The sequence below is a fragment of the Sceloporus occidentalis genome, unplaced genomic scaffold (genome assembly GCF_023333645.1).
Source record: "Sceloporus occidentalis isolate IW3139 unplaced genomic scaffold, rSceOcc1.0.p SCAF_12, whole genome shotgun sequence".
Lineage (NCBI taxonomy): Eukaryota > Metazoa > Chordata > Lepidosauria > Squamata > Phrynosomatidae > Sceloporus > Sceloporus occidentalis.
In genome coordinates, this window is record NW_028316992.1 from 15573294 (window position 1) to 15588279 (window position 14986).

At 39.2% G+C, this 14986-nt stretch overlaps 1 protein-coding gene across 14 annotated transcripts in view; it reads left to right on the forward strand.

Moving 5' to 3' along the window:
• The first annotated feature begins 11932 nt into the window (after window positions 1-11932).
• MAP2 (microtubule associated protein 2) overlaps window positions 11933-14986 on the forward strand; it is a 110335-nt gene continuing 107281 nt past the window's right edge. For all 14 annotated transcript variants that reach the window (XM_089477814.1, XM_089477805.1, XM_089477806.1 and 11 more), the window contains exon 1: window positions 11933-12218. In XM_089477814.1, coding sequence (XP_089333940.1) covers window positions 11957-12218 — 262 coding nt within the window. In that variant the 5' untranslated portion in view covers window positions 11933-11956. The remainder of the gene's footprint in view (window positions 12219-14986) is intronic.

A 14986-nucleotide genomic window follows, 5' to 3' on the forward strand; every position in this document is an offset into this window, starting at 1 on the left:
CAGGCCACCCGTCTGTCGAGGCCCTGTGTCATCTTTGCCCTCCAATGGATTTTGACTTTTTGTTTTGATGGAAAAAGTTGCTGAAAATCCTGATTCACAAAGGTATGTAATAGCAAAGGGATTCAGATCTCCCATTGCTTATTTGGTCAGATGAGAGCCAGAATTCTCCAAGACACTTAAAGCTGAATTCTGACAAAAAATTACCTTAAAATTCACCATGAGCTGATGTAAACAAATATAATCATAAAGGTGGAGTATGTTTTCTTTAATTCCTGTCAACAGCCAGCATTCATAACATGGCAATGGTGATTATGTACCTGATTATGTACCTGATGTACCTATTACCTGATTATGTACACTCCTTGCCACTCTGCATTACTTGGACTAAAAAAAAAAGAAGAGAATTTTTAAGGTAACCGGAAGGGAATCGAAGACAAATTATATTTTTCACTCAATTTATGGACCCCCTGAAGTCCATCCATGGGACCCCCAGGGATCTGTAGAGCCACAGTGGAAAAGTGGGTTAAGAGCTCAGAATATAAGAGCTTATTCCTCTCAGCAGGAACAGATTGGCCTCAATAGGCAGAACCCAGTGCATATAAAAATTGAAGTTCTTCCTAAGCATACATTAAAGCTTTCTTGACATCTTTTCCATACTCTTAGCACCTGATTATAACATAATTTATGGAAAGCTGCAGGGTTGTTGAACTCACCCAAATGAGGAAATTGCTTGGACAACTTCTTATCTGTAAAATTTCATTACCCAAACATTTTCTACCTACCCATACCAGATCCTGAAAAAGTTACTTTTTCAAACTCTGACCCAAATGATAATGGTTCACATCTCCAAGGAACGAACCTCCTCTCTAGGGGGACACACACAGTCAAGTTACCCTGCATCCTGAACCTGTTCTAGAATCATTCAGGCAACTTGTACATCTTCCATCTTCAATGTTTTACAATACTAAACCAAAGCAATTACAATTTTCCCCATGTTTGTAGCAGGTCTTTTAGCCATCTTTCAGCCTTTCCTGACACAAAATGGTGAGGCACTGTGTTTGAGAAATCCACATGTTACAGTTGTTGGACAGTCTTCATGAGGTTGTTTTGGAATGAATCCTAAAGGCTGTCATATTACAGAGGCAGGCTTGGTGGGATTTATGTCTAAGTTTTATTAAAGTACACCCCAAGTTAAAATCCAGCTGGAGCTCTTAACTGATCAAATGTAACCACAATACAGTAAATCCTTGCCCTTGGCTGAAATGGGTCAGGCATGTTAGCTCCTTGCATGGCATTAACAGGACACCCTGCTATTTTGCCCAGCTATCTGAGCAAAGGACTTAATGAGTACCAACTATATCCTACTCACAGTGAAGCTGGGGGCATTTTTTCAGTGCCAGATGCTGAACTCTCCAGTAACATTTTAAGTTTACTCTTTTTCTGCCTGCATTGAGGCAACTTAGAGATATTTATGCCCATTGGTAACATGGCCTCAGTTTACCATTTCAGGAAGGAGAGAGAAAAACATATACATTGCATCTTCTGTGGGCAAACTGGTTGCATAACAGTGTGCAATTAAAATCATAAAGAATATTTTGATAGCATTAAATATGCCACTGTAATTTCAGACAGTGTCTTTAAAGTTTACAGAAATTGAAGCCTTGGAAGAATGAATATATATATATATATATATATATGCGCGCACGTGCATGCTATGTTAAGATATGAGGTATCTTATCTTGTCTAATATTTCTAGAACAATTAAACAATTAAAAATTGGCAATTTATCTATGAACAGCATAGCTTCTTAACACTAAAGAAGGTCAATACAAGGTGAAGCATAACTAGTGTTTTTCTGCAGCTAAGGCGCATCTGCACTGTAGAAGTAATGCAGTTTGACATCACTTTAACTACCATGGTTCCATTCTACAGAATCTTGGGACTTGTAGTATTGTGAGGCACTAGCACTCTTTAGTAAAGAAGGCTAAAGACATTAAAACTACAAATGACAGGATTCCATAGGATGGAGCTGCATTCTATGTAGTGTCAAACTGCATTATTTCTGCAGTATAGATCACCCCCCCCCCCCCCGATTAATGAAAATCTCAGTAAGAATTACCATAAAGGCAGTTTTGAGTGTTGGAAATGTCCCTTACAGTACACTGACTGTCTTTGGTTTAGTGGAAATAAGTTTTGATATAATATGTTTAGATAACATTTTACTGATGAATACAACTGTACTCTTAGTACTTTTCATTTCAGTACATTTTATTGTTAGTTCAAGTAAGAAGAGATCTTTATGAACCTTTTGAAGCCAAAATTATTTCAGCAAGATCCTGAAAGATGGAGGGTTCAACAAGATCACATTGTCTGGACAAAGTTCTGCACTAAGACAAAATGGAGAACATTGTTAACTGAGAAGAAACAAAGAAACATGAACAATACAAACCATGAGATTTTGTGCATAAGCAATCTCCTTTTTGCTCAAATGAGTTGTATAAAGAAAACCCCATTATGTAGTAATGTACTTATCTGATGTAGTAGTGTTGAAAACAGTAGTCATAAAATGTCTTAGAGGCTTTTTAAGACATTAAAAGTTCTACATAATCATTTGTATGCTGTTTTTAAGTTTTTCAGTTGATACAAAAATAAGGGAAAATACAAATATTTCAATAGCATTCTTTTCCATCTTCTCACTAGGTGCTGTCTCCCCCATGTTCCAGTTTAATTTCCTTCTCAGCATGTACTGAAAATCTCACAAAGAACTACCTCCTAAGCCCTATTCAAGGGTTACTTTCCCAGTTAAATCAACATGCAAGGCGGGGAAATGCATACCCCCAACCCTTCTGTCATCACTTATCCTCACAATTCCAAACTTTCCTCATATGTACTTTTTCATTGGGAATGAAGGAAAAACCTTGATTTTCCAGTATCCTTGCTTGTGAAGAGAGATTCTGGATGCACAGGAACTTGTCACTTTGGGCATGAGGAACACAATGATGATGATGTTGCTGTTGTTGTTGTTGTTTCTTACCTGTCTCTTCCTACAGATTGAGGTGGGGAACAAGAACAATTAACAGATGAACAACATCAGTTTAAACACATCAATTTAAAAGACCAGCAAGATGTACACATATTAAAACAATTCACATTTAAAATTCGCAATTAAAAATCTGGATAAGCCTACCGAAAGAGACTGGTTTTTAATGCTCTTTTAAATGTGGACAGTGGATTTAGTTGTCAAATCTCTTCCGGCAGGTCATTCCACAGTCTAGGGGCAGCTGAAGAAAAAGTTTTGTGGCTGACAGTTGCCAATCTAGTCCTGGGTGACTGGAGTAAATATATCTCAGAAGACCTAAGTGCATTGGTGGATTATATGATAGAGGTGGGAGGGTAAGGTAGCACCTTGTTCACATGTTGATTCATACTGAGTAAGCAATATTTGAACAGGGCCCTATCATAGACTTCTATGTGGACATGCCCACAGCCATAAGACATCTGAGACAAAACAAAGAGACTAGTGGCACCTTGAAGACTAATATGTTTTGTATGGCATACACCTTCATGGACTTTGACCTACTTCATTGAGTTCATGAAGTGTTGCCTTCTTTTTCTAGAGTGAGAGAGGAACATGGAAGAAATGAAATAAAAGCATTCGAAGCCTTGGTGATTATCTTAACAATGATCATTTAGCAAACAGCTAGCAATCACATTTAGGCATTTGTATAGTTTTTATTTCAGAGATTGGTAAACAGTTCCCCGAAAACTTTCCCTGCCACCCCCTCCCCCCTGGGTATATTTCTTAGAATAATAACTCTTCATTTCATTTTTGTGCTGTTCCAGAAAATCAGTGTTAGGGGGAAAATGCTAAACTGACATGGGTGCAAGTACACTGTAGAACTAATGCCGTTTGGTGCCACTTTACATGCTGTAGCTCCATCCTGTGGTGTCCTGAAATTTATAGTTTTGCAAGGTCTTTAGCCTTCTCTGCCAAAGAGTACTGGTGCCTCATGAAAGTACAATCCCTGGGGGTCTGTAGAATGGAGGCATCATAATTAAAGTGGTGTCAAACTGCAATATTTCTGCAGTGTAGAAGTACGCATAAATACTGGATATTGTTGTATTGTTATTAGCATGTAATTTTCTGATAAATGTACTTATAGGCAGTTCTCCCAAAGGTATGTGTGTGTGGTGCACATGTGTGTGTTGCTTACAAGGCTGCTAGCACTGGTAGCATGTGAAGAAAAGTGATGCAGGACTTGTTTTAACCCTAAATGGCTGGAGAAAGGCCAGGTTTTGGCACTACATAACTTTCAGCAGCAGGAGTGGAATGCTCTCTCTCTCTCTCCCTCCCTTGCTCTGTGTGTGTGTGTGTGTTTGTGTGTGTGTGTATGTACATGTGTATACATGTTCACCCATGAGTGGCAGAGAGAGAGCAAAAATAGGTGGAGATTGTATGTGACTCACATTGCCCATCTCTCTCCCAATATTAACACATAAATCTAGTGTAGTATCTGAATTACATGTTCAGAAGTTTCATATCATGGAGCCCTTCCTAATTTTAAACTGCAAGGGAATGATTGTTGCTATGGGCTTGCAGTTCAGCTCCAATGTATAGTGACCATTTCAAAATGGGTTTTTTGGCAAGATTTATTCAGAGGACGTTGGCCACTGCACACATCTAAGACTGAGAGATTATTAACTGACCTACCCAAGGTCAGCCAGTGGGTTTCCATGCCTGGGCTTCAGATCTTGGTCTCCTAGAGTTGCAATCCCACAATCATACCATTAACACTATGCTGGCTCCTTCAAGTGGGTGGAGGAATGTGAATTCAAATGCCATCCAGTCTCAGAACTTAAAACCCAAAAGCTATCACATTAAACTAGTATAAGAATGAATCCTTCTCATTTAATCAGTAACAGCAAAATATCAGAATACAGAGACAGAAATGGGATGAGGACTGGAGAGTGCATTACACAAGGAAATAGACAGTCAACATTCAGGGGAGAAGATGCTTTATGAAGTACCTTACTGTAGTAGCTTTTTAAAAAAACCTCTCTTAAAAGCTAAATAAGAAAATAAATGCATGATTTCAGTAGCACATATTCACTTTCCAACTGAGCAGAAGTATCAGATTTTCCAAAAATTAGATAAATTATGTAATCCAGGATATAATCTGTGGCTGCTGGACAGTTAAATGGAAGAGCGACTACTCTTTGATACTCCAGTCAAGTAAGTGAACAGAAGCTACCATCCTGATTCATACTCAGAAGATTTTAATTAATCCCTTGATCCTCTGTACATTCTTGCACAAAACCTATTAAAGAGGTTTAGGGCACAGTGGGTAGTGATTTTATGAGATTGGAGTGTGTGACCTTTTGTCCTTCAACAGGGAGAGTGATTCACTTAAAACAAAATATGTTTTCTGACTCCAATAGTCGTTGATTCTACTTGAGGCCTGATTAAGACATACTAAGTATGTCAAGTTTATGAAGGCGCAGAGCATTACCACAAATGTGCACTGTGTAAAACTCAAAGTTTAGGGGTCATTTGTTTTCTCTTTTGGTGCAGTTGTGGTGGCATTTAAGGGCTGCTGAAGAAGAAAATATAGTATCTGTAGAGGTCTTCTGCTTGCTTTCATGTTGGGGCTACTTGAACAGGGCATCAGTGACATCATTTCCTCCTCTGCGCAGATATTTTATTTTGAAGTTAAACTTGTAGAAAAAATTAGCCCAGCACACTTGTTTTGGGCTCAGTCTCCAAGGGGTTTATAACATCTCCAAATTACGATGGTCAGTCCAAATCTCAAATGGGCATGGCGCCCCGTCCAAAAATTGCTGCCAGACCTGTAAATCCCAGTGGTTAGCAGAAGCTTCCTTCTCCCAGCAGAGTCAATGTAATTGTAGGTCCCCCAAACGTCTTTGAAAGGAAAGCACAGGGCCTTAGTACCCCCCACCCTGCATTGTCTTTTTGTAAAGGTACTACTCCTTTAGCAACATCACTCACAAACATTTGAAATACAAATGGTTGTGATAGGTCTGATGGGTGTTTTAAGATAGATTCTGAACTACTGTAAACAATATTTTTAGTTCTTCAAATTCCTTTTGACACTCTATGTCCAATTATTTTTTGTGGAGGGCTTGGGATTCCCCTCTTCATCCCCACTTCTCTAATTTCATTTTTAATAAGTCATTTTTAATAAGGGCAAAGCCACCTGAGCAAAGTTTGGGATAAATTGTCTGTAAAAGTTGCCAAAGCCAAGGAAACTCTTGTCTCCATATTCTGGGTAGTTCCCAGTTTAACACCACTTAAACTTTCTCTGGGTCCATTTCTATCCCTAGGGTTGAAATGTAATATTCCAAGAACCCCAAGCTAGGTTTGTGAACTCACAACTAGTCAGCCAACAGGCATGCCAGATCTCCCTCGCCAATTTGATATGCACTTCAAGATCTTAGGAGTATATTAGCATGTCATTGAGGTATACCAGGACCTGATCAAACAACAGGTCATGCAAGAGTGCATTAATCAAATGCATAAAAACTCCAGAAGTTCCCACCAGATCAAATGACATTACCAAATTTTCATATGCTTACAGGGGGCAGTCAAAAGCTATTTTGTGATCATCCTTCTCCTTTATTCATACTCAAAATACCTTTCTCTTTCTTATTTTGTAGTTTTCAGTGGCATCAGGTTCTCAGTAACTCCCTATCCTGTTTTTTAAAAACAACACAGCCCGTCTGGTTTTGTGGATTTGGATTTTCTTTTTCCTGTTACTTGACTGTATTTTCTCACTTCATGTCCATAAAGAGTAAAAAGGTGGGGGAAAACCTAACTCTGTTGTTGTTTGGTTGTTTGTTTGGCCTAGACATTTCCCATGAGTTGGAATCGTTGGTAAATAGTCAAGTGGGGAAGTTAGCTGATCTTAGGAGTGCCCCACAAGGACCAGGGCAACTTCACAACCTCAGATACAGAGGTTAAACCTATAGGAACCTTTCACTTCCAATTCTTAGTTCTGCTGTAGATGGCAGTGAAAATGCAAAACCTATTTCAGTGGTGGAAATGTTAGGACAAAGAGTAAAAGAAAAATCCTAATCATTCAGATCTTGCAACCAGATAATTGCAACTTGCACCTATGTGGAAATATTCCTCAGTAGGTAAGCCTAGACATGCAGCACCCTTTTTATCTACTGGTAGAAAGAATGTTCAAAAATACTTGGGTTTTGGGTGTCAAGAAATCCTGACCAGAAGACCCCTGGACTGACAAGAATCTTTGCAGTTCAAGATTTATTCTATACAAAATTTACATGTGGTTGTTTTGTGCAGTAAACAGCATTTCTGTACAGGAAACAAGTGTTTTCTGTATGGAAAATAATGTTCCAATGCAGATATATTAATCCTTGTCTAGAAAATGTTGCTTTGTGTATAGAAAGAAAAACTGTAATTGGGAATTTGTTTTGTGAATATTTGGGACATGGTTGATTTTCATAGAAAATAGCATTTTCTGCTTTGAAATTAATATTTCTTCATTAAAACATTATTTCTCACAAAGATAGTGCTATTTTCTATACAAATCAACCATGCCTGAATTTTACACAGAACATATCCTAAATTACAGCTTTGTGCAGAAAATGACATTTTCTGCACAGGAAATGACATTTTCTGCACAGGAAATGACATTTTCTGCACAGGAAATATTATTTTGTGTTGAAATATTATTTTTCATGGCAAAAATGCCGTTTTCCCTGCAAAACAGCAACATGCAAATTTTGTGCAGAGTAAGTCAAGATTTGCAAATAGCTTTCAAAAACTATGTGGTTTTTGAAGACTTTCTTGCAATGGGTAGAAAATTGCTAAATTTACTTGTTGCTGCCTTTGAGAATAATTTTAGTGAAGAATTACATCCTTAATTTTATCACAGTGATTCTGAGCTATATAAATGCTCTTTAGTTTCATAGTCATTCTTCTGCAGGGAGGGGAAGAGTTTGATCTTGAATGTTTTCAAGAACAGAGCATTTAACCTTGCTGAAAATTACCATCTTCCAGACACTGAAATACCTCTGCTCACTAACTGCAGTCTAAAATGATGCCCCTCTTCACTTAAGGAATACTGGTTGTAGGACAAAGTAATGAATTCCTTTCAAATATTTAATTTAATTACTAGAAAGTGCCTATTGCAGAAACAGGAATGTAAAAATATAGATACATTCTTCATTTGTGATTGCATGACTAGCTCTTTCTTTTACAAAATGGTAAAATCTTCAGATTGAACATTGGATTTTCTCTGGATTTTCTCTTGTTTCTCTCACCTTTGCAGGAGTGCTTTGTAGTAAAGGGCTGAGGGGATTTTAACTACATTTATAATTAAGCAGATTATAAAAATGCAAATGAGGACCAAGTCATCCAAACCTTTAGCTATTCAAATAGTACTTCAAGGTAGAACAGGGGGACCTTTGTTCCTACTGTGAAAGGAACAAAATGCTGCAGAAAAAGATTTAATTGTCCTTGAATTAGTTCAGTATAATCCAAACTAGGAAAAATGTGATAGGTAGTATGAGGTGTGTAAGGAATATTTCTCATTGGACCGATGATTTCTGTGTGAGGCAGCTAGGACCAAAAATGTATGTATTTAAAAAAAACCTTTATTTTTGATTAAGATAAACTGCTGAACTGGATCTGCATATGGCCTAGTCGAAAATGCCTGTTACTCTGGGGTAGAAATGAAGCAGACAGAAACGTCAGGAAGAAACTCTTCTGGAACATGGCCACATAGCCCGAAAAACCCACAAAAATGTGAATGCCGGCCATGAAAGCCTTCGACTTCACGAAGCAGACAGAACTCAGATGCTTCCTTTTCTGTTCTGAATAGGAATAGGAGATTTGCATTGTGCCAAGAGAGAGAGAGGAGAGGCTGAACCTTAATATTGTGGGTTGATGTAAATGATGGAAACTTTATTGGAAAGTACGTTATGCATAAACCACAGCACTTTGAGAAGTACGGAATGAAAGAGGAGAATATGATATACAACATAACCCAGACCAATGCCTGTCTAAATATTAGTTTGCAGGATATGCTAATGCTTGATCTGAAATTCACCAACCTGAGGAGAGAACAGGGAGAACAGATATTAAAAAAACAGATTAGGGGTTATTCAGATGGTGAAAATAATCCAGGATGAATCCAGGTTGAATCTCTGTTGTTCACATGCATCTCAAATGCACCCAATTAAGTTGGTGGGGACGGATACCAAAAACCCACTTACCCTGGGATAATTGATAATGGGGTATTTTCTGAGTTTTTTAAAAAAGATTTGCATCATTGGCAGTGTGTTGTGAATATATCCAAATAGTCTCAGGATAAAACTGTGTATGCCTTGAACACAATTTGAATACATGCGCATTGTTGACAGCTCCACAATTGAGAAAGTGCCGCCCTTTCCCCAGCAGAATAGCCACTGCTGGGGGGAAAGAGGGAGAGAGAGAGAAAAAGGAGAGAGAGAAAAAGGGATGCCAACCTCCTTGAATAATGGAAGAGACACTTCTGACCAACTTAGGGGTGCTGGTGGGTGTGGGGACAATGGAAGGGTGCCCGCACATGTGAGTAACCAAACTAACAGATTTGGAGATGTGATTTGTGGAGAGATGTGGTTCCATAGTGTGAATAACAAACCCAGAATGCATGAATGAGGTTATTCACTTTGTTCCAGTAAAAAAAAAATGCCTGAATACTCCGTAAGTGGTCACAGTACTACAGCTGCAAAAACTGCATGCTCCATCGCCGTACCAAATTGGTTGACCCATTCTTCCAGGATCCCCCTTCTCTCTTTTATAGCACGCTGTGTTCTTTCCCTTGACCTCCCTATCAGCCTGTTGAGACAAAGCAGCCCCAATCAGCTATGATTGATAAGTTGCTGACCAAAATTAAATTTAAACAGAGAACAGTTATCCATGATGTCACACATGTAGCAGGTGGAAACCCCCAAGGAAGATGGAAGGGGGAAAATATGCTACAATAGCAATCCCTTGCAGGTCCTCATAAATGACTGGCTTCAATTTAAGGAATTGGATGGGAAGCTTAATGAGCAAAGGGAGGGTGGGTGAGTCAAACTGAATGTCTGGCTGTCCAGGAATTTGGCAGATCCATGTATAAACCCACTAGCACGCCAGGTAACCTCACACATCTTGCAGCCCTGTGAGAGTATGCATAACATTTAATAATAATAATAATAATAATAATAATAATAACAACAACAACGACAACAACAACAATAATTTGTATTCCGTTTAATCTCGAGGAATCCAAGCGGATGATCTCACCCAAGATCTCATGTTGAAGTCTTGTAATGGCTAGGATTACCACCAAACATTATCCTTCTTCCCAGGCCTGCTGCTGAGCAGCTGTTCAGCAAGGCCTGGGAGCTGCAGTACCATATTTTTCCTCAGTGGAACACAGGCAGCCCCTTTTGCAATGGTGTTCAGGGTGAAAATTGTCAGATACTGTTTAGGCCAACCAGCAATTCAGCAGGTCATGCAAAACATGAGGATGTGTGCTGATGTTCAAAACTTTATATTTTGATGGTAGCAGAACAGAAAGGCATGAAAAGGGGCTGAAGGAGTCAATGTTCAAACCTTCTACCATGGAGGCAAATAGTTTCAAGTAGCTACATGGTACTTGGAAATATGGAAATACATATCCTTATTGAAAAGGACAGGCTGACTTTGGGCACATCTTTTGAATTCATCATTTACCAATCTTTTCGAAAGCTGGATTTCATCTTCCCCATTTCTTGCATAGTTTGTTGTTGTTGTTTGCTTTTTAAACTGACATTTTTAGAAATAACACCAAATTACTTGCTGATTGTGTATCTGCAGTTAATGTAGTGACATTATATGTTACTTAATGTAATGTGTGTGTGTGTTTTTTAAAAAAATTACTAGCACTTATAAATACAGTGGACCCTTGTTATACGCTGGGGTTTGGTTCCAAGATCCCCCGTGTATAACAAAATCCGTGTATGCTCAAGTCCCATTAGATATAATGACAAGCAAAATGGTGTCCCTAATAAAAAATGGAAAATCAAGGTTTGATATTGGAAATTTATACTTTTTTTAACATTTTCAAACCGTGTGTGCTTGAATCCGTGTATAACAAATCCGTGTATAAGAAGGGCCGACTGTAATTGAACCCATCATGTGTTCTTTGCTTATCAGTTCTACATTCAGGAATGTATTGCAGGCAGGTAGTAATTTCCTTATTTACACACACACACACACACACACACACACACACACACACACACAGAGATTGTGACTCTCTCTAGGTATTTCTCTGGCATTCTGAACTAGGAAAAAAGTGTCCTACAAACAACATAATAATGAATTCATCTACATTTCTCTCAGTAACTTTCTATTAAGCACAAGGACCCAGTTTCTGCTCCTAGATATTACTGAGAGCCACCCAGCATACTGATCATTTTGGAGGCAGAAGGACATGTTGGACACATTGAAGAGATATGCAAACTCCCAGGACTTTAATTTATGTTCCTTTGTACTCTGAAATGGCATTGCATCCTTCAGAATTATAAGTCTCAGCATGTATCATGGGCCTAAATCCAATTCTTAATCCCTATTAGAGTAGACCTATTGAATCAAATGAACTTACATAAGTGTTCACTTGGCCAGTGGTGGGGATCATTTGACCTTCTAGATGTTGTTGGACTGCAACTTCCAGTAAACCTCAGTTTTGGCTGTGCTGAGTAGAGCTGCTGAGAATCCTTCAAAAATTAGCTGCAAATTGGGTGGAAAAATTGTCCCTGCCCCCTCACAGTTACCCCACCCCAGTCTTAATAGATTTCACTATTTGCAAAGTATATATCTGCATAAAGTTTCTGTTTGATCCACCAGTGATCTTGCATTCATTTCTATTTCTAGGGGAAACGGTTGCAAAGGATCAGAAACATGGCTGATGAAAGGAAGGATGAAGCTAAGGCACCGCACTGGACCTCAAGTCAGATAGCGGAAGCTTCTTCCCACTCGCATTCTCCCGAGATCAAGGAGCAAAGTGGCACAAGTGAAGGACTGGTCAGAAGTGCCAATGGATTTCCATACAGAGAGGATGAAGATGGAGGATATGGGGCACGTGGGCAACAGAGCTCATATTCCAGAACCAAAGAGAATGGGATCAATGGAGAAGTAGCGACAGCAGAGAAAGAAACTGCAGGTAAAAACATCCCCTGAATCCACCCCTCTGTCCTGTTCTTTCAATCTTTGCTTTTAAAGGAAACAACATTGCATTTATTTCTTCTTTAGTCCCTGGCATTCTGGCCATCTGGCTCGGACAAAGCTACAGCGGGGAGTGCACTAACATGGCCAGTGGGCCAGAGTCTCTTGTGGAGGACACTATGACTTGGCCTGGGCAAGGTCATATCCTGAAAATATTTGGAAAGGATAAAATACACAGCGGGGGAAGGAGGTTTGCCAGTGGTGGAGCATATGCTTTGCAGACAGTTTGGTCCTATGCTCCATGTTTGTATTTCCAGAAGACTTTCAGCTAATATACTACTGGAGAATCTGTGTTCCTCTACATATTGTTGAACTCCAGTTCACATTATCCTTGACCAACCTGAGGGATGATTGGGGGGTAATAGTTAAGCAACATTCAAGAAGCCAAGTGTCCCTTCCCCTAAGGCAATAGGTCTGGAGAAGGTCCTGAATGGGGAGTATTTCTCAGTACCCAAGTACAGCACAATGATTCCACTTCAAGTGCCATGGCAGCATCCTGTGGTGTCCTCCTGGGGTTTGTATAGTTTGGTCAGAGGCACCAGAATATGATTTTCTGGCCGAGGGTTCCACAGGCCCTTCCCTCAGTGGACAATCCCAGGATACTATAGGATGAAGTCATAACATTTAAAGTGGAATCAAAGGGCAATAATTGCGTAGTGTGAAAGGGCTCTGAGATTTTAGAAGGCTCTTGCCAGCTTGTGCAGAAATAGGGGCTAGACAAGAGCAATGGCCTGCCTCGGCGTAAGGCAAGGCGTCTGTGTTCCATAGTTGTCCTTTCATAGAATCAAGCCTGGAGAGGGAAATCAAGGGCAGACACTGTCACAAAGGATTTCTTCACAAGCTTGTTAAGTTGCTTTACTCCAGGAAAATAAAAGAAAGAGGCAGGAAGGGGGGGGGGGGGAGGAGGTGGAGAGAAGAAAAGAAAAAAGAGCTGCTTTAGAGTTCAGCATTGAGGCCATTACAATCACGACATTGGATTTGACTGCTGACGCCACATGCGCTTTTGTCAAATTTATAACAGCTAAATGGAAGATTGGTAGACGAACATGTGGCTTGCTGTGACTAAAATGAGACCAGCTGTTTAATGTTAATGTTTGTGAGTCTTGATGTTTTGAACACTGCCAGATTCCTCGGATGTATATTATTATATCGGGTATAACATGAAGCTCTGTCAAGTGATAGGACTGAGGTTAGAACTGGTCCGACAGGAGAATGAAATGTTGAAATAGGATGTACCCCTTTGATTTATGTGAAAGAGATACAGTTTTAAACCCCCTCCCAATAAAGCTCTTTATAAAATGAAGACTAGTACACCAGGGGAAAATAATGTTGCACAGCTGTTTGTATATGATGCTGTTTTATGTTCAGGAAGTATTTAACAATAAGGCACATTTTGTTTTGCAAATAAACTCATCTTGAATTGTGAAGCTGTGTAGCCCATTTTGCCTTTTCAGAACCTGCTATAGCTTTATGCATAGATATGGCTTGGGAAAATAGACAATGATCATAAAACGCACCCACCCACACCACATTATAAAAAACTACTCTTATTTACCTGAATCTGGAAAGATTCATTCACTCCTCTTTGGTAAGGTTCATTCATCCTTCTATTTTCAGGAGCAAATAGTTTCTATCCAGGCTCCACACCTCAAACTGCTTCACACTGAAATAGAATCAGTGCATAGAACCAGTGAACTCAAGTAGTAATAGTTGGTCTAAACAATAGCCAGAAGGTGAAACATTCCTGTTATCATTTGCTGTTATCATTCTGAGACCCCCAAGAGTTCCATTGTCATTACTATTTACTTTCCCGTTTCTCAAAAGTAGTAAAAATAAGTTACTTTAAAAAAAGCTGAATGTTGTATGCTGGCATTTTCGGTAGAAAACATACTGTTCCCCATCAACCTTGTTGCCATCTTGACCTGCACAGCAGATCATGAAACAGTGGTGTGAACCAATGCTTGAACCATGTGGTATTTTTGTTTTATCATTTAGTGATGCCATACACCTGTAACTATAAAAGTAACTAAAAAGTTACAGTTACACAACAAAAGGAGCAAAGTTGGCCAAAGCTTTGACTCAACACTATCCAAAACTATCTTGTGATTTCAGTCCAAGTCTGTTTATTGGTTTGTTGTTTTTAATGAAGTGTGCAGCTTCAAGTTGAGTAGCCATGAGGTTGCATATAAACAAAGTCTGTAGTTTGCTGCAGGGTAAAAAACCAAAGCTCTGCAAATCAGAGGCACAGTGTAAGTAATTGTAAACAGATTAAACTATGCCGAAAGCACAAAGTATGGAGCCATTATTTGTCTATTTACTGCAGTACATTTGATTTATTAGGATATAAATTCTATGTATCGTCATCACTAGGCATAACAGCTTATATGAGGTATGATGAGGTGCTTTGTCTTAATTGTCAAACAGCAAGTTAGTATTGAAAAAGAGGGAAGGTGACTCATGGAATGTGGGTGAGTAAAGGAGTGGGCTAAAGATGGGATCTTCAGGCCTTGAGAGGGATTTATGAATCACCTAGGATGGAGTGTAAGGCTATGCAACTAGCATTTCCATATGTATTATCAATGGCTTGGATTTGAGAGAGGATGGATGAGAAAGACACACACAGAGAAAATGTAGTAGTGCTGTTTCATGAAATCCTATTAGCTATTGCAGAACCACAATGTATCAAAGGTTGCCTTACAACAAGGG